At 59.1% G+C, this 25,305-nt stretch overlaps 1 protein-coding gene across 2 annotated transcripts; it reads right to left on the bottom strand.

Moving 5' to 3' along the window:
* Positions 1–8,538: 8,538 nt before the first annotated feature.
* On the bottom strand, positions 8,539–25,291 carry SHD (Src homology 2 domain containing transforming protein D). 2 transcript variants are annotated; one of them, XM_030540311.1, is made up of 6 exons: positions 24,937–25,291; positions 18,507–18,621; positions 17,746–17,967; positions 14,909–15,077; positions 13,500–13,619; positions 8,539–9,356 (listed from the first exon to the last, which is right to left on the bottom strand). In XM_030540311.1, exons 1-6 carry the CDS (start codon positions 25,267–25,269, stop codon positions 9,170–9,172), a joined length of 1,146 nt encoding a protein of 381 aa, XP_030396171.1. In that variant the 5' UTR covers positions 25,270–25,291; the 3' UTR covers positions 8,539–9,169. The 2 variants fall into 2 exon arrangements, with proteins under 2 accessions (XP_030396171.1, XP_030396170.1); XM_030540310.1 differs by having other exon boundaries at positions 14,909–15,080.
* Between the last annotated feature and the right edge of the window lie 14 nt (positions 25,292–25,305).

Here is a 25,305-nt window from a genome sequence, read left to right on the forward strand (position 1 = left end):
GGGTGTGGGGAGGGGGTGTTGTTGGGTGGAGCCATGTGGGGGCCCAGAGGGTGTGGCTGCTGCAGGGTGGTGGGGAGGCTGCCCAGCACACACACACACACACACACACACACACACACACACACACACACACACACACACACAATTAGAGTCACTACTGAAGGGGGATGTAGGCACCTGGGTGTGCTTACAGGCGTGCCTGTTGCACATGTATATGGGTGTGAGTCTAGGTGTGCATGAGTGTGATTGGCCATTCCAGTGACTCTGGGTGTGACCAAGTACGGGGTACGCACAAGGGTGTGCTCCTAGGTGGGATTAAGTGGATTGCAGCCCTATGGGTGTGATTCTGGGTGTGAACAAGTTCAGTGTGTCCACAGGGGTGTGATTCTAGTTGGGGCTGCCTGGTGCATGTACAGGCAGGTGTGATTTTGGCTGCGAATGACCGTCGGTGCATACATGGGCGTGAGTCCAGGTGTGAACGGATGTTACGTGTGCATGCGGGATGTGATTCTAGGCACGAATGAATCTTGGGTGCACACACAGCTGTAATTTAGCTGCGACTGGGTGCAGCGTATGCACTTGTGGGTGCGAGCCTGGGAGAAGGGGGGTGCCTTTGTCTGGCTGTCGGGTGTGGTCGTAGGCTGCATGGGTCTGCTGAGGGGGGGGCCGGGCGAGGCCCTGATTGCAGATGCTGCATGCCAGGTGAGCACAGGGCATGCGGCCGCAGCCTCGCTCAGACAGACAGGCCTGTGCCATGTGATCTGACCCACATGAGCCACCCAGATAAATTCTCCCCTGCCCCCTTCTGCTCTGGGTGCTGCCCCGGTGCGGGCGGAGCAGTATCCAGGCCTGGGCAGGTGCCGTGCCGGGGTGCAGGCAGGGGCGAGCAGCGGCAAGAATTCCACGCCGGTTTTCTGCATTGTGCCAAGCTCCCCCTACCCCGGCTCCCCGTGCCTGCCAGCAGTTCTGAGACACTAATTGGATTCCTAATGGCAGTAATTAATTGGGAAACTTCATTACAGGCTTGTGTGACACGTAGCTGGGAGGAAGCGGCGGCTGAGTAAGTGGCCCAGACGAAGCCAGGCGAGACAATGCAGCTGACGGGTCTGTGCCGCTATAGGACCCCACGCCGCTCTCCCAGGCTGCTGAGCCGGTCACCGCTAATAACCGGCCTTTGTCACACGCCGGGCGTGCCCCCCCCAGTGCCAGGCCTGTCGCCGGGTTGTCTTGTCCAGCTGGCGTATTTCTCAGGGCGGCGTCCAGGTGAGGGTTCCAGCCGCGCGGACCGGCCGTTGTGAAGAGCCACACGTGGCGCTCGGGGCGATCGGCTGGGCCTGGCGCTCCTCTGCCAAAAGCATGGAGCAGGAGTCAGCGGGGGGGAGTTCGGCACCTCTGGAGGCCAGAGCCCCAGGTGGCCGCGGGCCGGGCAGCCGCACACAAGCACGCCAAATCAATGGCCGCTTTAGACCAGAGTGATTTGGCCGAAGCCACAGAGCTGCAAATGGAACCCAGAAGTCCTGACTTCCACCTCTCTCACTCGGGGTTTGCAATCTTGCGGGGCTTGGGGCTCATTTTTAAACCCAGAGACCCCCCCCCAAGACACCACCAGACCCGATGCCTCCTCGACAGGGGTCCAGAGGAAGCTGCTCAGAGCTAAGGTTCCAGATGCTTGGGCCAGATGTGAGCAATTGGGGAATCCACCTTGGCACTTGGATGACCAAGACACCCCCCAAAACACAGCCCCCACATGGCCTATGGGGGCAGAGGGTAAGGGGTCAGGGGATTTGGGAGCTTGGAGGTGAAGTGGGGAGATCAGGGGCTTGGGGGTGTAGTGAGGAAGGATTTGGGAGTTTGGGGGGACTGGGGAAAGAATTGGGGGGGCAGATGGGTGTGCATATGCAGTGCAGGGGCTAGGGGTAGGATATAGGGGCAGAGGGGTCGATGAGAGGGGCAGCAAGCTGATAGCTCCCCAGAAACACACAGCTGATAGGTGAGAATGTGAAGGGGTGGGGGGATTTGGGGTCCTGGGGATGCAATGGAAGAAAATTGAGGCTCTAGGATGAGGGGGTGTTGCCCAGCTCTGGATGAGGGGTACATCGGGGGCAGGACAGGAGGGTACGTTACCTACAGACAGTGATACCAACAGCACCCTCCTCGCTTCAGTCCTGGCCAGACCACTCTCAGATGGAGGGCAGCTGGGCCAAACCTGAGCAGGGCTGCACCCCAGCTCACCCCCCCCCCCCGAGCAGTGACCCTCTGACGCATTCTGGTGACCCAGTTATGGGTCACAAGCCCCAGGTTACTCTAGCCCACATGTCCTCTCACCTAGACCCCTGGAGTCTAAGCTGTTAGGTCTCTGCTCAGGCCACTAATCCCCACTCCCACCCATGGCAGGGAATGGAACCCAGGAGTCCTCTTGCCTGGCGCTGGACGTGGGCAGGGCAGGGCAGAGGGAGGAGGGCCCACTACCCACCTTGCCCAGGGCCCAACGTGTTGCTCACAGGAAGGCTCCCACAGACCTCGAGAGGCCCTGGACCATAAACCAGTGTGGAGGGCAGAGCTGCCTCCTCGCTCCCGCTGGGCCATTCGCAGGCTGCCCGCTGCTCCTGAGCGCAGATCCTGGAGGACGGCAGGGCTCACTCCACAAGGCCCCGTCATGCCTGGGGGGGGGGCAAGAACTCCACTCATGTGGATGGAGTCAACTAGCCCCCCAGCAGGGTTAAGCATCTTAGCCAGGCAGGCCCCCAGCTCAGCAACCAGCACTGGGGAGATGGGCCGACGGTGTGCACAGAGCCTGGCAGCTGGGCCGGGGGGACAGAACAGGACCCAGCTATCCAACAGCTGCCCCAGATACAATGGTCCCCGAATCCCCTCCACTCCCCACGACCCCCTGCCCCAGAAGCCTTGCAGGAGCAGAATCAACACCAGTCCCAAGTGGGGGGAAGAGGCCTCTGGCCACCCCTCCTCACATCGAACCCCTCCAAGAGTCAGTCTCCAGCCGCCCGTCGGCCCCTGCCCCAGCGCCTCGGAAAGGCCATCAATAGCAGGAGCTGGGTAGTTTTTCATTCTGCTGCCCTGGCTCCTTCTCTGACAACTTTGATTAGACCAGCTGTTCGTTAGCGGCTTTGATCCCCGGGGGGAGAATCCCTTTATGCAATGGAAAAAGCTCCTGTAATTTCTCCTCTGTGAAGGGGCTGTGTCTCTTTGTTACCGATCAGGGCCCAGTCGGCTTCCCCAGGCACAGGCTCCCATGGCAGCTGGTGCTTGGGATGGCACCGGGGACAGGGTGTGTGTGTTGAGGGAGGGTGGAGAAGGGAGACTCTTCCCCATCCCCCCCCCCCCCCCGCAGGTTACATATGAGATTGCCACCCCCACGTGCATCCAGCTAATGAACTGTTGTGAAGTGGGGCCGATAGGGATCTGCCCCAGGCTGCTGCATTCCAGGCCTCGCTCCCCAGCCCCCCCATATCCCTGTGCCAGCTATCAGCCTCCAGCTAATTATCCTCGGCCCAGCTTGGCAGAGCCTGGTGGCTGCTCTTCCAGCTCCTTTCTGCCCATGCAAGCTTTGGGCAAATATTTATTTCACCCCTAGTGGCAGCACAGACCACAGCAAGGATAAGGGCCGTACTACTACTGTTAGGAGCAAAGGGAGCTTCTCCCTGTGCTTGGGGGGAGGCCTGGGTTTCCAGCTGGGAAGGTGGCAAGTTCTAGTCCCAGCGCCATGGCCTGGTGTGAGCATGAGCTCCAGATGTGAGCGCCTCCCCCGCGCTGCCGCTTGGCGTTCACAGCTCATTAGGTCAAGTCAGACACTGCTGACCCCAAATCCCACTGGGAGGTGAGGTTCTGTCCCCACTCTCGAGGGTGGGGGGAAGGGCTATTTAGAGCAGCTGGAGGGAAATCAGGATCCTGGGTTCTGTTCCCTGCTCAGCCACGTGACCTTGGGCAAATCAGTTGACCTCTGTGTGCCTCACTTTCCCCTCCTCTAAAACAACGTGGGGTCACACCAAAGCAACTCGTGTACAAAGCCAGAGTCCTCCTAGCTCTGGACACTTTGCGATCCTGGGAGGGAGACATAAGGAGAGGGGATGATGGAGCGAGGGGATGGAAGAGAGGAAGGCTGGGGAAGCAGGGGCCAGAGCTTTCAGAGCTGTGTCCCCCTAGCCAGGGACGGCTAATTGTTACAGATAGCCGAGGCCCCAAGCGCCATCAATAATTCAGCCCCGGGAAGTGCCAGAGCATGTCAGCTTAATAATGAATCAGCCGGCAGGGCTCCCGTAGCCCCACAAGTAGGGCACTTACTAAAATTACCCAGCGCTCACGCCTGCTGACTGCCTTTCAGCTCCCGCAGCGGGGTCCACGGGCTGGGCGTGGGGCTTGGTGGAGGTAATAAAGGGGAACAGGGCCTGACAGGGCGGGGGTGTCGGGCTGCATTGCAGTCACGGGGGGGGAGCTGAAAACAGGGAGGCTGATCAGATTCCATTTGATTGCCCCCAAACTGGCCTTAACTGACCGCTCTGACCTGTCACTCCAGGGGATGGGCCCTCTGCTGAAAGCAGGGGCCCACGGCCCCCCCATCTGCAAGGGCAGCAACTTGCCTGGGGAGCTGCAGGCGGTGCCAGCTCAAACAAAACTGGGGTGAGATCACTGCAGAGTCTCCTCTCTGTGGGGTCTGGTGCGCTGGACCCCGAGATATAGAGCCAGACCCGTGGCCTGGGTCCTGGACTCCTGATGCCGCTGGGTGGATCCCAGATCGCAGTGCCACAGGCCTGGCACCCACCCACAGCCCTGATCCCAGAGTCACAGACCCACGGCGCAGTCTGGATCCCAGAGTCCCCCTTGGACCCAGCCTCCCGTGTGCCCAGGCTGCCAGCTCTGGAGCGCCAGGACTCCACTGCCCCATTGCTGGCTGCAGGGACACCCAGCTCGCGTCAGGAGAGATGTTCTGGAGAGGGGCAGCTGAGGAAGCGGAGGGGTTGGCACGATCAGTTCCAAGCCCTTGCCGAAGCCTGGCTGAGATCAAACCACAGCTCCCAGGCATTCTGCAGGGGCTGCTGCCCGCCCCTGCCACACACACCTGGGACAGCATCTGCTGAGACACCCCGGACACACCCCGCAGGGCATCCTGCTCTGCGCTCTGCAGACAGGACGGCAGGGGAGGCAGCTGGAGTGTGTGTATCAACCCCCACCCCCTTTGCCTTCTTCCTCTTCTATCTCCTGACCCAGAATGCACCAGGATCCTGCACCTCCCCCCCAGTGTGTTTTGGCCCCTCCACCACCTTCCTGGCCTGCTTTAGTTCTGGAAACGCTCAGGGCAGGAACCGCTGAGTTGGCAATCCGTGGGGATGGGAAACACTCTGCACTGCAGGGACTCGAGCTCTGCACCCCCTCCACCCCCAGCCCTGGTGCAATGGGCTCCTGCACTGACCCCCCCAGACGCTCTGTGTGCGTGCTTGTCTCTGGCGCACTGACAGCAGCTCTGGACGCTGTTCTGGGCCCACCCCGCTGGAAGCATTCAAAAGAAACCCTTGTTTTCTCGGGGGGTGGGGGGGGAGGCAGGGGTTCAAAAGATATTTTCCTCCCAGAAATGTTCCTTTTTTTGGTGAAAAGGAAACAAATAGTCCTTAGGTGTTGTCATCTCGGCTGCCTGGGTAGCAGTGGTGGATACGTCTCCAGCTACCAGCACTAGAGTATCTGAGGCCCAGCTCTTCCAAGTATTTAGAGTCCTAACACCATTGATTTCAATCCCTTTGGGCTCTGGGCCTGAGCATCTCAAAACCTCAGCCCCCATCAGGCAGGGACGATTCCCGTTTTACGGCCGGGGGAGTATGGCCCAAATAGGCTAAGGGATTTGCTTAAGGAAGCCTGCCGCAGAACAAGAGTCGAGAGCCCACGTCCTAGCCCAGAGCCCACCTGCGGGACCGTGCTGGTTTGGGCGAGACAGGGAGGGACATGAACCAAAACCGTGCAAATATGATGTTTTGTGGCCAGCTAGAAAGAAACGTTTTTTTGTTTTGTTGGCCAGGCCGTTTTTATAGCGACGACAGTTTTCAAACAGTGTCGATTTCTGGTTCAAAATGTCGGGGTTGGGCCCAAAGCCATGTTTCTTCATGAAATAAACATCAACCCACTCCAGCCTCGAGTGCTTTCTACCCTTAGATCTGATTTGTCCCATGCTACCAACAGGGAAACTGAGGCAGGCTGCTGTGGCCCACAGGGTGATTCAGCGGGGGCAAGATGGGAATAGAGCCCAGGTGTCCTGCCTCCCAGGGCTACGTCTCATCCTTCAGCACCGCCACCCTCCCACCCATAATGCTCTGATGTCCCCCACTCCTCTCTCGCCCCCCCAGCCCAGGCTTCTTAAATTAGACGCTCTTTGATCCAGGACAACGTTACTAGGACTAGCCAAAGCTCTCAGCAGGGCAGCTCAGGGTGCTGGCCGGGGGCCTGCCTATCCCTGCCCCGCTGTCAGCTTGGGAGGAGGGTTTTAAGCGCCTGGCACAGGTTGATCGAGGTGTCTCTGTTGGTGGCATGGCCCCGTGTGCCAAGCTGGGCTGGAGGCTGGCTGGGCAGTGTGGGCGCTGGGGCCTGGCTCGGTTTGGGGGACATGAGAGTCGCCCAGGAGCAGCTTCGGTGCCGGAACGCGCCAGCTGATTCCGCGCTCCCCAGTGGTGCCCTTCGGGTGGGGGGGCGTCGGCATGGACAGAAACCAGACGCTTTCGGGTCCCAGCCGCCCGGCTGCCATTGTTCTGCGCCAGGCATCTTTCACCTTGAAGTGACAGGAGCTGCGACTGGCGGCCTGCCCCCGTTTCTATGGAGACAGGTGTCCTCCAGGAACCGGGGCTGGGATGGAGCCGGGCGGAGGGGCTGGAACTGACGAGGACGAGAAATGAGAAACAGGCAGAGGCAGATGGACGGGGAGACAGACACAGACAGATGCTAAGAAAAGGGGAGGCAAGAGCTTGTCCCCCCTTTGCTGGTGGGAAGGGCACTGGTCGCACCCCCCTTTGGATGCCCAAAGGGTCTATGAATTAATCAGAAATCCCACCCTCTCCCGTGCAGCGCTGGATTCAAAGCAGAATGTGACCTCCCAGGGCCAGCGGCTGCAGGGCAGGGGCCAGTCCCCTGGGGTATGAGCTGGCGGGCGGGCGGGGTTCACCCCAGGCCTGGGCAGGGGGATTTACATGCATCCCATGTTAGCCAGTGTTGTATGAAAAATCGGGACAGACCCAGTGGCACTGCCGTGCCCACGCTGATGCGTCCGTAGCCGTGTGTGCACGTGTCCTGCAGTCAGCCTGTCACCCGCTCATACAGCGCCAGGCACTGGCCCGACTGTGGGTGGGTGCCTGTGTCCAGGTGGGGGAGAAAGGGGCTGCCCAGACCCGGCGATTGGTGAGGGTCTGCAAGGCGCAGTCACCCCGACTGGCGCGGTGGGAAGGGCCGGGGAGGACCCACTGGCTGAGCAGAGCCCGCGGCGTCTGTCTGTGTCCCAGAGGCTTCCCCTAGCCCTGCTCCATCAGGCATGGCTGCCGCAGAGCCCTCAGTGCCGAGGTCTCTCCACCAGCTAAGACCCCACATCTCCCTGAGCCGTGTATCACCTCGGCCCTGACACCGCCTGCTCTGAGGGGGCTGGGCCAGGCCATTGTGTCAGCACTGGGCCCATTTCTCCCCACCTGCCCCCACATCAGATCATGGCCCCTTCGCCCTGCTAATGAGGTGCCAGACCCGGCCTGTTGCCCAGGCTCAGCGAGGGGAGCGGGCCGGGGGGCTGGGAGTGGGGTAAGCTGAAACAGGCATCAGCCATCTTCCCCACTAGACCCCCAGCCCCACTCCAGCCGAGGTTGGCCGTCCCCCATGGAGGGCTGCTTGGAGAGCTGGGGGGACCAGCTCAGATCAGAAGAGCCACTGCCACCATGGGCATTAACTGGTGCTTCGGGGAAGAGGCCCAGGGCTGAATGGGCCAAGGGCAGCAAGGAGACAGGTGCTGAAGGAACTGAGGAGGGGGAGAGCTGCCTCCGTCGTGTCCTGGGTGGGGATGGCCATGTCCCAAGAGGTGGCCTTGTGGCTGCAGGTGCTAATTTACCTCGCCCAAGGCCAGGAAACTCTCCCAGTTACCGAACCCAGACCGGAGGGAGGAGACGCAGCAGCCCAGCCGGAGAGCCACCTTTGGGGGAAATGAGGCTGGGAGGCCCCCTCGGGCTGAACCCTGCTCTCTAGGAAGAGTCGTGTCCACTGGATCGAGGGGGCAGGGTGACCCAACAAGGGGATCTGGGGAGAGGAGACTCCCCCCCTCCCAACTGAGCCCAGCTCCCCAGGGCACTGAAGGGAGTTAGGTGCAAATGGGGCTTTTGGCAAATGTCACCTGCTCTCTGGGCTCGGATCTCGGAAGCAGCCCCTCGCCTACAGGTGGACAGGAGACCCTCGAGCCCTGGGACCAGATCTGCTCTCGCCCATCGTCCCCTGGTGAGTAATGCAGAGCCCTTGGCCCCAGGGGGACGCCCGCCCAGCTGGGCAGAGACAGACAGACGGGCTAGGGCCGAGTCTGGACTACGGCGTTTAATGGAAACCTATTTGCCAAGGCAGCACGAGCACACACGGCACGACGGCTCCGCGCACACACGCCAGGGGGAAGGGGGTCCACCTGGCTCAGGGGGCCAGGGAGGTAGTGGTGGGGGGGAGCTGGCTCAGGCGAGATGACACCAGGGGTAGACACCGAAGGGCAGTTACATGAACCTACCCTCTCTACATGTTATTGTGCTCAGAGCATGTCCCTCCCAGGGCAGGACTGTCCAGGACGGGACATGTTACAAACCTCCCTCCCACAGTGGCAGCATCCCGGAGTAGGGGAGACCAAGGTGGGGGCGGAGGGGAAAGGCAATCTCCCGGACAAACAGCTCCGAAGCAGAAGCTCCCAGATGTGGCTAGAAGGGATGACTCCAGGCTAACCCCTTCGCTGTGTGGGACCTTCCAGGACAAAGGCCACCCCCCCAGAGCAAGACGCAGGGGTTGGAGGGCATTGGACGCAGCATTGCAGCCAGAGCGACTTGCCATTGCTGCTTCGAAGCAGGAGTCCCCTGTGCTGAAACGGCCGGGCATTCACCCCTAGGGGCTGGACTGGGGCCGGCCCAGCCCTTCCTCGTGGTCAGCAAGCACCCAGTGCCCCCCCCCCGCGTCAGAGGGTCTGCACGGCGACGGGGTATAGCAGCGAGAGTTGCTCGGCGCCTTTGACGGGCAGCTCCTGAGCCGTGTAGTAGTGGATGACCTCGGGGATGCTCTCGAAGGGGGCGCTGTTCTGGCCCAGCACATACTTGCTCTCCCTGGTCCTGGTGAACTTCATGTGCATGAAACCCTGACTGCTCCTGGAGATGGAAGCACAGGGCAAAGCGCATTAGCAGCGGGCATCCCCTCACATAGGAGCCAGAGGAGGAACCCCATTGGCCCTGAGCTCTTGTCTTTGCTGCGGCCAGCCACTAGAGGGAGATATGGACATGCTAAGCAGAGCTGCTCAGCTGTGTGTCATAGGGCCTATACTGTTAGCTGTTGCTGGGGATTCTCCCTTATCTGAAGCAGCAACAAGTAGTGGTTTTTGCAGCAGGAGGCTCTGAGTTCTAGTAGCCACGGTACTCAGCACGGCGACAGCCGTGCAGTCACTGGTGGCCATGTGCTCTGCCACGCTAGCCTCCTCCTCATTGCTCAGTGGTGGAATCTGAGGCCCCAGAGAAGGGGAAACCACTTGCTCCCCATCCCAGCAAACCAGCCCCAGCAAAGAACCCGGGAATGACGACCGGCCACTCTGTCTGGGCATCGGAGCAGGGCACTGCAATGTCACCAGGCCAGCAGATCCCAGCGCAGGAATGTTGCTGGCTGTGGAATCCCTGAGCACCCCGGCAGGTTGCGTGATCCAAGCCAGCCAGGAGAGCGGCTGCTCTGCTATCTGGAGCCAGGCTGGGGACAGAGACAGAGCCCACCCCATCCCCATCCCTGTGCAGGGATAAATATTTCAAAGCGCGCGGTGGGGGGAGCGGGGCCCTGGGCTCCTGCCGGGGATCAGAGCATGCTGCTGCGATTAACCTGATGAAATATTCATGCCGGCCGCTCCCCAGGCCGCACGGCTCACTCTGTGCACAGACAGCCAACAATGCGCCTGCCAGCCTGGCCCTTTGATGTGCATGTCGGCCGCTAATAAGAAGCAGATGTTCCGGGCAGAGAGTTCACGGGGAGCTACTTGTCGGGGGGATTGCGCCCATGTGCCGGGGAAGGACCTGGGGAGAGGAGACCGGGCCTCTTGCCCCTCTCCCATCCAAGGCTCTCCAAGCCCTTTACCAGCAGGAATGACTTAAAAACTTACCTGCCTCAGGAGGGAAGCTTAAGGATCTAAGCTTACAAGATGCTGATCCCCAGTCCCTTGCTCTGACCACTGGACCCCGCTGCCCTCCTGGAGCTGAGAACAGGAGCCTTTTCCCAGGACAAGTGGGGACTCTGGAGTCCAGCCCTCCCCTATGCTAACCCAGCAGACCACCCAGAGCTGGGAACAAGAGTCTGGACTCTGGTCCTCCTGCACAAACCCACTCGCCCATCCTTAAGCAGTCCTGGGGTAAGAGGGAAGCTCCTCTCCTGGAGCAGTAACTGGTTTAAAGGCAGGAAACAAAGGGTCAGTTTTCAGAATGGAAAGCGATAAATTGTGGTGTCCCCCAAGGGTGTGTACTGGGCCCAGCACTGTTCAACTTATCCATTAGTGACCTGGAAAAAGGGATGAACAGTGACGTGGCAAAATTTGCAGATGATACAGAATTACTCAAGGTAGTTAAGGCCAAAGCAGACTGCAAAGAGCTACAAAGGGATCTCACAAAACTGGGTGACTGAGCATCATAATCCTGCAGTATAAACTAATGGTACAGCCACTCGAATACTGCGTGCAGACATGGTCGCTCCATCTCAAAAAGGCGATACTGGAATTGGAAAAGGTACAGAGGTGGGCAACAGGAACGATGAGCGGGATGGAACAGCTCCTGTATGAGGAGCGATGAAGGAGACTGGTGGTGCTCAGCCGGGAAGGAGACGACGAAGAGGGGATATGATAGAGCAGCGGTTCTCAATTGAGGTCCACGAGCCCTTTCCGCGGCTGAAATCTGGTGCCCCAAGCCCCAGCACTGAAGCCAGGAGCAGCATGGGGCTGAAGGTGGCGCCCGCCCTCAAGCCCTGGAAGCCAGGATCAGCATGGGGCTGAGGTCGGCAACTCCCTCCTGCAAGCCAGGAGCAGTAGGGGGCTGAAGCCGGGAGACCCAGTGCCCCCCCTGCTGAAGTTGGAAGCTGCACTGGGAGCCCCCTCTCCCGTACTCAGCCCCTAGCTACTCCCTGCCTGCACCCTGAGCTCCCCCACTACCTGCACACAGCCCCCAGCTACCCCCTGCCTGCATCCTGAGCTACCCCTGTCCACTCACAGCCCCTAGCTACCCCCTGCCTGCACCCTGAGCTCCCCCACTACCTGCACACAGCCCCCAGCTACCCCCTGCCTGCACCCTGAGCTACCCCTGTCCACTCACAGCCCCTAGATACACCTCTCCCTGCATCCTGAACTACTCCTCTGCCCACACACAGCCCCTAGCTACCCGCTGCCCACACCCTGAGCTACCCCCTTCCCACATACAGCCCCTAGCTACTCCCTGCCTGAACCCTGAGCTACGCCCTGGCCACACACCGCCCCTAGCTACCCCCTGCTTGAACCCTGAGCTACCCCCTGGCCACACACTGCCCCTAGCTACCCCCTGCCTACACCCAGCCCCTAGCTACTCCCTGCCTGCACCCTGAGCTACCCCCTGCCAACACACAGCCTCTAGCTACCCGTCCACACACAGCCCATAGCTACACCTCTCCCTGCACCCTGAACTACTACTCTGCCCCCACACAGCCCCTAGCTACCCACTGCCCACACCCTAAGCTACCCCCTTCCCACATACAGCCCCTAGCTACCCCCTGCCTGAACCCTGAGCTACCCCCTGCCAACACACAGCCCCTAGCTACCCCTGTCCACACACAGCCCCTAGCTACACCTTTCCCTGCACCCTGAACTACTCCTCTGCCCATACACAGCCCCTAGCTATCTGCTGCCCACACCTTGAGCTACCCCCTGCCCGCACACAGCCCCTAGCTACCCTCTGTCCAGTCAGGGGGTGGAGGTGATGCTCCCTCCCTGGGCCCCGCTGTGCGGAGCTGACTCAAGCCCTGCCAGCCGTTGCCCCCCCAAACAGAAGTAAAACTCTGCCCATGCCCAAGGGTCCCCCCTGGCCCAGAGCCCCGAGTTCGCCCCTCTGCCCGCTGGGCCCTGGCATTTTTGGAGCATGTTGAGGGGGGCCGCAGCAAGGAAAAGGTTGAGACCCCCAGTGATACAGGTCTGTAAGATCAGGAATGGTGTGGAGAAAATGATGAATAGGTGTGAATAAGTGTGAATATTTGCTGCTTCACATAACACAAGAACCCAGGGTCACCCAACGAAATCAAGAGGCAGCAAGTTTAAAGCAAACAGAAGCCTCCAGGAGAAGGTAGCGTCCATAGGGCACCACTAGGGCTGGCTCTATAGGGCCGGAGAGCAGAAATGTGCCACTCCTAGGTGGGCTCTGGCCCTCGGGGCAGTGACCGACGACACCATGTTTTCACCCCTCAATGCTCCCGTCCTTCACCCACATCAACCTCTTGGCTCCAGAAGTCGAGATGCCCCATGTGTCCCAGTGCCAGGGAATGGGGCAGGAATGTAGCGATCACAGCGCCCGCCCACCCACCCCCCACCAGCCCCCCGCGGCCTGCAATGCATCCAGCGCCTGGAGGAAGTGAAGTGCTCTCCTCTGAGGTCAGTTTCTGCAGCCCCCACCTCCATCTCCTCCAAGGCCTGCAGGGTAAGAGGCAACCAGCTTCTCCCCTCCCTACTCTCCACACTCCCCTCCCCACCACAACCCCAACAGGTCGCAGGCCATGGCACACCCGCTTCCTGCACTACACAGGGATTCGGTGAGAGGCTTTCTCTCCCACGCTCGTATCGTGGGCATAAGCTCTCTCTCCAACCTCCAGAGAGAGGTGTCATGGGAGCTCTGGGAACTGAGAGGGAGAGAAAGGGGGAGTCTAGTGGTTACAGCAGGGGCGTGGGAATCAGGACTCCTGGGTTCTATGCTTGGACCTTGTAGTGTGGTCTGGTTTATGGGAGTTAGCTACCGACTTGCACCTAACCCTCATGGGAGTCAGACCTCCTGGGTTCTCTACCCAACTCTGCCAATATCTCACCACTGGCGACCAGACCTTCCCCGCTCTGTGCCTCGGTTTCCCCATCTGTGCAACAGGGCTAACAGCTCCCTCTGGTGGGGGTGCCAGTTTAATTCATGACCGCCCACTTGGGAAGCTCCAGGTGGCTGGGTCATAGAGCTGCAGTGCGTCAGTACCCCTGCTGCGGACAATCCCCTGGCACAGCAGCTCTCCGTAGAGGCTGGGAGGTAGAGAGAGCGCGGGCGTCTCACCTGAGCGACAGGGAGTAGTCATGGTGGCTGGTTTCACTGTTCCGCACCAGGTAGCTGCCTTCTTTGCACAGAGTCAGCAGGGTCTCGGCGTCCGCTCTGCTGATGGAGCCGTGGTACCACCTGGGGTGGGGGGAAAGGGAGAGGGTCACACAGCAACAGACACAGAGCTGCCAACGCTCACCATCAGCCTCACGATACCTGCTGTTTTTAGGAACATAGAACACAGGGCTAGACAGGAGCTCCTGGGTCTTTGGGCCAGTCCCCTGTTATCCCAGACAACCCCATCATATCATCCCAGCCACAAACCTAGCAAGCTCCATCTTCAAACTAGCTAGGTTGGCTTCCCCTGCTCCTCCTATTGGGAGGCTGCTCCAGAACCTCCCTCCTCACAAACCTTGTTTTAATTGCCTGCCTTTTCTCAAATCCCCAGCTTCTGGAGTCATGTGAATACAGGAGACTCTCAGCTTTCCTTTAAAAAGTTAAGTGGGCTTCTAGCTCTCCTACTTGCAGAGAAAAGCCTGAAAACGCAACCCAAGAGCACCCTGAAAGCTCAGAACCAAGAAGGTAAATTGGAAGAACCTCCTCTCCGCAATGTTTTTAATCCCAGGATTGTTTAAGGCCATCTCATGGTTTTTGGGGGCCTGAATCAGGAACTTTGAATGCCTGGGGTTGGCCACACTGCAGGCAAGGTCCATGTTATCATGGCAAGCACACAACTCCCTGTCCCCCATCCCACCCATAAAGTTACTTCTCTATCCCCCTGGACCTCAAGATGTCTTTTACACCAGTGGAGAGTGGGAGCAACAAGCTACCACAACCTTTGCCCTGGTGTGACTGACCACCCAAGACATAGGGTGACTGACAGTGGAGCCTGTTGCTGTAACCAGCTGGGCTGCAGAACACGCAAGCCAGGCCTGTCCGCACGGGGCACTCTGGAATGACTTAAATACCTGCCCCCTGTGGGCCCTGACCCTGGCCCTGTGTTCAGGTGTGGTAGCAGCAGTGCTTTCTGGGCACGTATCCCAGAATGCCCAGCGGTGCTCCGATCTGCGGTGCATTGTAGGGTGATTGCAAACCATCCCCTGGGAGGAGAGAGGTCAAACTCCCAGAATTCCTCCGGGAATTCCTTCCTCCTGTGACAGTTTCCATGGCATGTGACGGTGCCAGCACTGTGTTCTGACTAATGACCCGTACACATGCCTTGCCCCAGTGCACCCTGGGACAAATGCATTAGGGGCTCAGTGCTTTGGCCACAGTTGCACCCAACATGGCTGGCTTGGGGGGTGGTACACCCTCAGCTCCCGCCCTGTGGGGCCTGCCATCAGGGCACCGGAGCAGGCAGGGAACTGTGGATCTAAAGGACGCTGGTGCCCATCCAGCTGCCCGGCTTGCCCGCCCCAGGGACTTACACCTGCTTCTCCAGTGGCAGCGAGGGGTCCACGCGCTCGGCCATGGGGGGGCTGCGCTCTGGGCTCTGCAATCGGCCGTGCTTGGGGCCTGCCGTCAGGTGCTTCGGCGGCCAATGGTGCTCTTTGCTCAGGGAGGAGGGGCGCTCCCAGTCGGGGTTCTCGAACTGCACTACTTGGGTGGGGGGAAAAATGCGTTACACAGGGAGGGAGAGATAGCAGGCTGCTCCTGGTCGGGCCGCGGTCTCCCGCCCAAGCTCAGCTGAGCTCTGAGTCCCCCTTGCTGGCTCCACCCTCCGCTCCCAGTGAGCCCAAGTCTCTTGGACCCCACTGACGTCAGTAGCTGGGCCCCACATCTGGTACCTGGAGGACACTGCTCCCATCTCTAGCCAGTACCATTGGTCCAGGGACAAAGGAGGGTGAACTCCTGCCCTACAAATGCCACCCCTGCCCCGTACCCAGCCTGGTAGGCAGAGCCTCACTCAGTCTGATTCCTCTTAGCTTCAGCCTGCGTCCCCCAGTGGCCGTCTGCCCACGCACCCATTGAGCTGGGGGACGCTGAGTGCCCAGAACCCTGCTCATTCAGAACCCAAGCAAACAATGTCAGAGCCAGAGCTTGGGATCCAAACTCTGCTCTCAGCCCCACTCTCTGTGCCTGATCCCAGCACCCCTCAGCCTCGTGGGAACCCTGCACCCCATCGCCCCGCTACATTACTTTGCTCCTTCGGCTCATTAGGCCGGACACAGAGACCACTGAAGCCAATGGGAAGACAGCAGAGGCCGCAGGCTCAGGCCTGTGGCTTCTTTGCAGCAGGGGTCTGTAACCCCATGGAGCCTGTCTGGGACTGGAATGGAGCCCCTGGCCTGATGGGCCCTTAAGGTGCCATTAGTAATGCCACATCCTTTCCCTTTGATGCCAACTCCTGCTGCTGTGCCGGGCAGGGCAGGAGGTCGGGGCACCTGGCCGGGATCAGGGGGTTGTAGAGAGTCCCCTTGGCACTCCCTCCCTTTTCTGGCACCATCATGCCTGGTCCTTGTTAAAAATGACATCCCAATGGCCTCTTTCACCCTAGAGGATCCCAAAGCACCATGGGCCTGCAACCCCAGTGACACGCAATCCACCCAGGGCATCAGCTGGACACACAGCCCCCTGGGGCTGATGGGGATTGTAGCCCTGATCCTACTGGAAAGTGCTCTGGGGTGTTTAACGCTCAGGGAGAGCAGGGAGGATTTCAGGGGTCGGGATCTTGCCGGAAAGGGCTCCCCACCGGAAAGGCCTGGAGCTGAAGCCACCTGCCTGGACAGAATGAACTTCCTGGGAATTTCACACCTGAGACTTAGGGCTTGTCTACATCAGAAAGTTGCAGCGCTGGTGAGGGAGTTACAGCGCTGCAACTTAGGAGGTGTACACATCTGCAGGGCACCACCAGCGCTGCAACTCCCTGTTTGCAGCGCTGGCCGTACTCCCGTTTTGTCTCGGGTGTAGAGGATCCAGCGCTGGTGATCCAGCGCTGGTAATCAAATATAGAGACTTACCAGCGCTTTTCTTGACCTCCGTGGAATAAGCAGGTATCCCAGCATACCTGAGGAAGCCTCTGGTAATCAAGCTGGTCTCCTTTCCCGGTTTGCTCTCTCGTTCCCCGAACCCCGAGCAAGCAGGTCTCCTTCCCTGAGGTTTGCTGGGTGGTTCCGGGAACGCGAGAGCAAACCGCGGCGAAGCTGGTCTCCTTTCCCGGTTTGCTCTCTCGTTCCCCGAACCCCCGAGCAAGCAGGTCTCCTTCCCTGAGGTTTGCAGGGTGGTTCGGGGAACGCGAGAGCAAACCGCGGCGAAGCTGGTCTCCTTTCCCGGTTTGCTCTCGCGTTCCCCGAACCCCGAGCAAGCAGGTCTCCTTCCCTGCGGTTTGCAGGGTGGTTCGGGGAACGCGAGAGCAAACCGCGGCGAAGCTGGTCTCCTTCCCCGGTTTGCTCTCTCGTTCCCCGAACCCTGAGCAAGCAGGTCTCCTTCCCTGAGGTTTGCTGGGTGGTTCCGGGAACGCGAGAGCAAACCGCGGCGAAGCTGGTCTCCTTTCCCGGTTTGCTCTCGCGTTCCCCGAACCCCCGAGCAAGCAGGTCTCCTTCCCTGAGGTTTGCAGGGTGGTTCGGGGAACGCGAGAGCAAACCGCGGCGAAGCTGGTCTCCTTTCCCGGTTTGCTCTCGCGTTCCCCGAACCCCGAGCAAGCAGGTCTCCTTCCCTGCGGTTTGCAGGGTGGTTCGGGGAACGCGAGAGCAAACCGCGGCGAAGCTGGTCTCCTTCCCCGGTTTGCTCTCTTGTTCCCCGAACCCCGAGCAAGCAGGTCTCCTTCCCTGAGGTTTGCTGGGTGGTTCCGGGAACGGGAGAGCAAACCGCGGCGAAGCTGGTCTCCTTTCCCGGTTTGCTCTCGCGTTCCCCGAACCCCCGAGCAAGCAGGTCTCCTTCCCTGCGGTTTGCAGGGTGGTTCGGGGAACGCAAGAGCAAACCGCGGCGAAGCAGGTCTCCTTTCCCGGTTTGCTCTCGCGTTCCCCGAACCCCCCTTGAAGCCGCCCAACAGCGCTGCAGTGTGGCCACATCTAACACCACTTGCAGCGCTGGTTGCTGTAAGTGTGGCCACTCTGTAGCGCTGGCCCTATACAGCTGTACTAATACAGCTGTAACAACCAGCGCTGCAAAATTTTAGATGTAGACATGGCCTTAGCCCCAGAGCCACCTCCCTCCCCGGACTCCAGCAGAGCCCCGTGTCCCTGCACTGCCCCTGCATTCCTCCCCAAAGAGACTGGCCCTTCCCTGGGGCATTGCCCGCTCAGCAGAATGGGGCAGGACCCACCTGCAAAGGCCCGGGAGATGTGGTCTTTCTTCCACTCCCAGGGCTGATCGTACTCGTCTGCCGGCCGCTCGTCATCTTGGGGCAGGCGGCTCTCGCGGGCTGGGCTGGCCGAGCCACCCTCTGGGTCTTGTTCCTGCTCCTCATAGGGGGTGTCGTAAAGCTGCAGCCCCTGCTGGCACTTCTGCCCCCTCCGGCCCTCCCAGTCGCCTTTGCCCTGGAGATCTGGGAGTCCAGCAAAAGGGGATTAGTTGGGCAGGGCCAAGGAGTCCATGTATAGACGTGTGCCAGGGCATCGGGGCAGACAGCAGGAGGCCACATGCAGACGAGGACGTGGGGAGCGGGGCAGTAGATGCTCATATACATGGTGGGATTGGGTGCCAGGCAGCAGGTGCACAGATGCATGGCAGGGTCCACTGGGTACCAGGTGCCCATGGACATGAGGGGAGATTGGATGCCAGGGGCCCATGTGCCTGGGGGGAGATTGGGCACCAGGTATCCATGGGAATGAGGGGATATTGGGTGCCAGGGGCCCATGTGCCTGGGGGGTACACTGGGTGCCCCCCACTCACCCAAGGGACTAGCTAGCCAGGCAGGGGAGTTGATAACAGCCTTGGGCACAGGTCCCTCAGTGAGAGAGAGAGGCAGCATCACCGAGCATTGCCCCAGCCTCCGGGTGCAGTCGCAGCTGGGAGCCACTCCGTGCCCAGCACCAAGCAGCATGGAGTCCCCCTGGAGACTGCTCCTGCCCTGGTGTCTCTCACCTGCCACCACCCGCTGGGCGTCGTTGGGCTCCATGTAGCCGTTGTTCTCTGGCACTGTCTCCTCGACGTCCCGGCTGGCATCGAAGGGGTCGCAGTACTCGCTGTCGCCATCGCCCTGCGGGCAGGAGGGCTACATTCAGCGCAGAAAGGGCGGGGCTGGGCTCAGCGGCACCCAAAAGGCCCAGCTGCAGGAGCGTCCCGGGGAACCAGCCCGGGGCACTGATCAGCACGAGTCCCTCTCCCCCAGCACATGGATCAGAGACAAAGGGACTTCACTGTGTCCACATGGATGAGGAAAGGTTAAAACGGAGCAAAGACGCCTGAGGGGGGATGCGAAGGGTTGTTATAAAGACTATGGTGACCAACTGTTCTCCATGTCCACTGAAGGCAGGACAAGAAGCAATGGGTTTAATCTGCAGCCAGGGAGAGTTAGGGTGGATATTAGAGAACTTTCTAACGGTCAGGGGAGTGAAGCTCTGGATCAGGCTGCCAAGGGAGGCTGTGGAATCCCCATCATTTGGGGTTTTAAAGAACAGGGTTATTTGGTCCTGCCTCAGTGCAGGGGGCTGGACTTGGTGACCTCATGATTTCTCTGTGGACATGGGAGTTAAACTAGGAATCTAGTGAGAGCTAGGTTGGAGCCCGAACCCAAGGCCACCAGCAAGCTCATCTCATCAGAGGCCAGGTGAAAAGTGTAGAGAGAAGGATAGGAGCTGTGAGCCTGGAATGCTCTGAGTCCGACTTCCTGCTTTGACACCAACTCTCTGCATGATCTCAGGCAAGCCCCTGCCTCAGTTTCCCCATCGGTGACACAGGGCTAGTGACACCTGCCTGCCTTTCACCTGCTTCCCGTGGGTTTGTTGGGGGATCTTTGCAGAGTGTGATGGAGAAGGAAGGTACTAAGACTCAGGGCCGCCCACTGGGAGTTAGGCTCCTAAATATCACTGAGGATCTGGCCTAAGCTTTGTCACAGCCGATCCCATATCTCTGAAGGCAGAGAGGCAGCAAGTGGGCTCGAGTGTGAGACGGGAAGGGCTACGCCCTGGTTGGAGAGGTGATGGAAAGCAAAGAAATCAGCGGGACTGCGTGGCCGTGCGGCTTTGGAGCTTTTCACCTCTGGGGTTCTGGTCTGCATCCAGGCTGGGGCAGGGAGGCTTGGGAGAAGCTGCCTTCTGGTGGCTGCTCAGTGCAGGGGGTTATTTGGGCTCAGGGAGATCACAGAACTGGCAGAATGCATTTAGCGCTGCCGTCGTTGCCAGCCTCAGCAGGAGGGAGCCCGTTGTCCTCGCTCCGTCAGGTCAGGGGGTATAGGCAGGCAGGCTGGACAGAGAGAGAGTGAGAGAGTGTGGGGGTGTGTGTGCGTATGTATGTGAGTGAGTGTGTGTGTGAGTGTGTGTGTGTGGGGGGGGGTGCGCATGTGTGAGTGTGCATGTGTGTGCGTGCGTGCATGTGAATGAGTGTGTGTGTGCGCGCATGCATGTGTGTGAGGGTGGGTGTGAGGGGGTGTGTGTGTTGTGTGGGTGTGGGTAGGTGTGCATGTGTGTGAATGTGTGTGAGACTGTGTGTCTGTGTGAGTCTGTGTGTGCGTGTGTGTGGGGAGGTGAGTGTGTGAGTGAATGTGTGTGTGTGGTGTGTGTGTGGTGAGTGTGTGTGTGTGAGAGAATGTGTGTGTGTGTGGTGTATGCGTGTGAGTATGTGTGTGTCTGTGTACCCCGGTGCGTGTCTTGTCCCATGCCAGCCCAGAACGCACCCGTTCTGTCGATAAAGAAAACATCAGCCCGCAGCGCTATCAATCCTCCTCCTTCCCCAGCGCTCAATTCACAGACACAAAAGGGGAGAATAGGGTCATTGCTTCGAGAGGCAATTTCCACGCGCCTGTCTCATTTGCCTGCAGCTCTCAAAACATTTCCTCCGCGGGCTGTTTGAGCATGTCTAACGCACTGTCGGGGGCAGCGAGCAGGGGGACACGGCCTGGCAGCCGGGAATCAGAGATGGGGGAGCTGCCCGATTGGCACGGGGACACCTGCCCCTTCGCAGAGTGCAGGCAGAAGCTGATACCGCTGCTCATCAGGGAGGACAGAGTAAATGCCAGCTGGGCTGGGAATTTGGGATGCAGGAGAGCTGGCACCTGCAGCTACTGTGGGAAAGCCCAAAGGATCACCGCACCTCCCGCTGATCTCCTCACACCAGCAGCACTGGGAGGGATCTGGGTGGGAAAACAGGTAGGGGGACCAGGAGAGGTGCAGGCACTTCCTACTGAGTCCATGGGGCACCGAGGAGGTGTGTTTCCGACAAGTTATCAAACCCAGTGTGCTGAGCACCCGCGCTCATTACAAACCCAGGGGCAAGGCATTAGCCCTTGTGTCCTGGTCAAATTCCAGATGGGGAAATGACTGGTTTCTTTTTCACCTCCTGTCCTGAACTATTGTGCAGTGTTGCTGTGTGCTCTTAGAGTTGCCATGTTCCAGCCCAGAGATGGCTGCATTTCAGTGCTGGGTGAGTCAGCCCTACACAGAGGCACTGTTAAACTGCTGTCGCTGTTCACCCTAGAGGCGGCTGCATTTCAGCAGTGGATGAGTGATCCCTGTGCAGTGTTGTCATGCGCTGCTAAAACAGCTGCCGTGTTCCACCCCAGAGGTGGCTGCATTTCAGTGCTGGGTGAGCGTTGCCTGGATCTGTAACGTGCTTTGGGATGAAAGGTGCTGCCTGAATGTCAAGTGTGTGTATGCAACCACGTCACTGATAGAGTTAAAGAAAAACAACTCCCCCGGTGAGAAGTATGGCCAGCAAAGGCCAGTATCCAGCAGGGACTGTCTCTGAACTCAAGGTGATCGGTAGCAGAGAGGCGTAAATCAGCTGTAATCAGAGTCACTCCTGGTGTAAAGGAGAGGAGGACATGGTCTAGTGATCAAAGCACAGGGAGTTATGACTCCTGGCTCCTCTTTCTAGCTCTGTTTGTAGGTCCACACTGCAAGCAGGGAGTGTGATCACAGCGGGCCTGGATGTGCCAGAGCTAGCTTGGCTCTAGCCAGGTCAGACACCAACAGCAAAGGAACCGTGGCAGCGCGAGCTTCAGTGCGGGCTGTACGTGCCCCCTAGCCAGGACTTGGGTACGGACCAGGGGGATGAGCCTGTGATGAAGTCCAGGCTGCTGCAGCTTCACCGCTATTAGTACCTGAACTAGCTAGATCAAAGCTAGCTCGGGTATGTCTACACATGGTGCAATCACACCTCCCCAGCTGCAGCACAGGCAGCGCCAGCATCTCCATCAGCAAAGTGGGGGGGCCATTACATGCCCGCTTTAAGGGATGTCAGGCTTACCGAGCCACGATCGTGTAAACATCATGTTATTCCAGTAGTGCCTTAGCGATCCCAACCGAAATCAGGGCCCCCTTGCCCTGGGCACTGCATGTTCATAAAGTGAGAGACGCCCCCTGCCCAGAAAAGCTTCTGATCTAAAGAGATAGGATGGCCGGGGCACCAGAGGGGAAGGGATTTGCCCGACGTCGTGTAACAGGGCAGTGGCAGAAGCAGGAATAAACCCCCCAGGTGCCCCAGCTCACTGCTCTCACCACTAGACCACGCTGCTGCTGAGCTTGGCAGTTCTAGTCTTACCTCTCTAAAACAAACGGGGGCTTTCTTCCTCCGTGGAACCCACTAAAGGAACAGTCCTAAGCCTCCCCTCCCCCTGCCAGCCTTCGCCTGCTTGTTACCCAGGATGGTTAGAATCTCAGGCAGTCAAGGTCAGATCTAGGTTATTTCTGCCTGTAAAGTTGCTCACCTTCCTAACAGCTCGTGCCATAACCTGCAGCTGCCCTCAAGCCCACGCCCTCTTGCGGAACAACCACGTTACAGAGTCACAGGGACGATTCGGCTGTGGGTTAGGTGAGCTGGCAATCTGCTGTTGACGGCCTGGAACCATAAGCCGGGTACAGGGTCCTCCCAGCTCCCCGCTCCACCTGATCTCACTCAGAAATCCTCTGGCACGGGGTGGCTGGAGTTTGGCACCCAAAGCACAATCGCTCCTGGTATTAAATGTCGCCCACTTATCGTGTCCTGTGAATTAACCATCAAAGGCAGAGGCTGAAGATGGGAATTTATGGCTGAGGCTTTAATTATGGCGAGTGGGCAGAGAGGAGGAGTGGGGAGACAGGGGTTCTAATCCCAGCTCTGCCGCTGTCACATTCCCTCTCCCTGGGCCTCACGTCCCCCTGGGGAGAGCAGCACTGACCTCTCCCACAGCGGGTTGCATTAGCCATCGCTGGGCATGCTGGGATGGGGTTAGGGAGTGGGAATGCAGAGGGTGCATGCGGAGAGAGGTGTGAAAAATCCCTCTGAGCCAGCCGCACCTCTGCCTGCCTCACATCGCTGCTAACAAGGCTGAGAGCAGGGGTGCTAAGGAGGGTGGGGGAACCTGCGAACCCAGCAGCAGTCGCATGCATCTGAGCCTGCCAACAGCCTTGCACTTTGGGCTGGATTTCACACGCTCCCCCATAAGCTCACTGATGTGCTGACGATCCTCTAGCCTGCTGCACTGGCCCTGTGTTACAGCCAGCTGGCCGAGGGCACTGCAGACCCATCTCCGCCGTCTGTGACCCGGACAGAGGGGTCAGCGCTGATCTCTCCTTTCGCAGCACTCCCAGCCTGTTGAGAACCCAGAGTCCTGCCTCCTCACTCCCCTGTGCCACCCGCTGGACTCCTCGCTCTGTACCGTATGTCTACCCAGCAATCACGAGACATATGCAAGCTGGTTTTGTCCACACTCACTCACTAAATATAGAATCCTGGGCAGAAGCTCACCCAGGTCCTTAGGAATCTGCTTGACCAGCTAACCTGGGCCTCTGCCAGTGCTGCCGCGGCTTCACTGCTCTGCTTGCTGGGGTACACTACACGTCCTGCCGTCGCACCTCCTGACTGTAGGGTAGACGTACCCACAGCGTCCCCCATCTCCTTCATGGAACATTAGAGCCCATAGTTCAATGGCTAGTGGAAAGGATGCGTCCAGAGTCTAGTGGATGGGGCAGAGGTGTCCCCGCATCAGTGCCCATGGGCACGACCTGCATGGGCAGGCACTGGCACAGCTACCCCTGCGCAGTGGCAGAATAATACGTCCATGGATCCACTGCTCCAAAGAGGACCACTGAATGCAGCAGGCTGCAACCCTGTTGATCCAGGCCCGTTACAGACTTAGCCCATCGCTGTTCCTGCCCCACTGACATACCCAGAATGGGCCACAGATGAGTGATTGCTGGACAACCCCAGGCATACCCTGAGCAACGCTCCAAAGCTTCCCCCCTCTCCCCCAGTGCAGCTCAGCATGCTGTCTGCATGGGCAGCTCTGGAGGACTAGTAGGGACGGAGCCGGGCTGGAGAGGTGAGGCTCAGCGACTGTCAGAGGAACGATACAGAAAATGCCACTCGGAAAGTGTTACACAGCATTAATAATGACCGGTATTCCAGGAGGACCGAGACGCCCCAGATAAGACCAGGCCTCACAGCACTAGGCATTGTACCTACACGCAGCGAGCCCTGAAAAGCTTACAGTCTAACCAGATGAGACAGACCCAGGGTGTGGCAAAGGAAGGCGTTTCGTTTTAGCCCCATGTTACAGATGGAAAACCGTGACCTGAAAGAGGGGAAGGGACTTGCACAAGGTCCCACTGGGCGTTGGTGGCAGAGCTCCAGGTCTCCTGGGCACCAGTCCAGGTCCCAGTCCTCCTCTCCAGAGCTATGAAACCAGCAAGTCGGCTCTTTCCCTGATGCTGTCAGGAAGGATCATTTATTGCACATTTCTTGCCAGAAGATGAAACAAACCAAAAAGCGTGGCCGCCGCTTGAAATCTTTCACTGCCCATGGAGCCCCATGATAGACACTCCCAGTCCTCTCCTCCCCTCCCTCCTTCCTTTCTCCAATTCATGGGTGTATCCCACAATGCTCAGCAAACTCTCCCCTTGGGAGTAATTTCACACACCGCCAAAATGCAGCCACCTCTGGGGCACAACCAGCAGCTGCTTCGTCATAATAGCTCCCTGCAAAGCGCTGTAGGACGGGAAGTGAACAGTGCTGAATCTAACTGCAACATCAGGGTCAATTCAGGGAAGCCAAGGGTCCTCACCAGAGTGGGCCTCTGGCCAGGCTGCTGGGCCGAACGTGCCAGCTCTTACAGAAAGCGTTCAGGATCAGCTGGACACCATCCGCTGCACAGTGCGCCCGACCGTGGCCAGAACAGCATTGACTCAGAGCAAAGAGCACCAGTGATTGAATCCCCCAACCCACTGCATGCAGCACCTCGGAAATCCCCATCCAAGCAGAAACCTGACCCATCCCTGCTTAACATGAGAGATCTGATGTGACCCCAGGCTGAGAGGGCCAGGCCTGAGTGTGATCAGACCCCTGGAGGACACCTGCTCAATAAATCCCCAGCACCTACCTGCTCTTGCCCGCTTTTGAGTTCCTCAGCAGCCGTCGCCAGCAGAGCTTTGCTTCTGTTCAGGTCTGTGGACTCCACTTTGATAAGCCTGTGTTTTGGGGAGGTGTATTTCCCTTCTGCACAGCCACTGGCAGCTGCTGTATTTGGGGAACCCGATCCCACAGGATCCGGCTCCAGTTTATTGTCGCTGTCTTCATAGGGATCCTCAAAATCCAGGCTCTTCTGTGCTCTGTAAGCCTTTAAAATCTCACTCTCCGTGTAGTCGGGCTTGGGGGGCTGTGGAGGAGACCTCCTGCTCCCAAAACTCAAGTAATCTTTCAGCCACTTGGCCATTTGTTCCAGCCTGACAACAAAACCCTGACCTCTCTG

Source organism: Gopherus evgoodei, chromosome 22 (assembly GCF_007399415.2).
Source record: "Gopherus evgoodei ecotype Sinaloan lineage chromosome 22, rGopEvg1_v1.p, whole genome shotgun sequence".
Lineage (NCBI taxonomy): Eukaryota > Metazoa > Chordata > Testudines > Testudinidae > Gopherus > Gopherus evgoodei.

What these genes read in the sequence shown, in the direction of transcription:
- SHD (XM_030540310.1), bottom strand. Translation starts at nt 25,269, where the DNA reads ATGGCCAAGTGGCTGAAAGATTACTTGAGTTTTGGGAGCAGGAGGTCT. An exon ending in TCAAAAGCGGGCAAGAGCAG is followed by an intron (nt 18,622 to 24,936) that starts GTAGGTGCTGGG and finishes TCCTGCCCGCAG; the next exon opens with GGCGATGGCGACAGCGAGTA. An exon ending in CGCCCAGCGGGTGGTGGCAG is followed by an intron (nt 17,968 to 18,506) that starts GTGAGAGACACC and finishes CTGGACTCCCAG; the next exon opens with ATCTCCAGGGCAAAGGCGAC.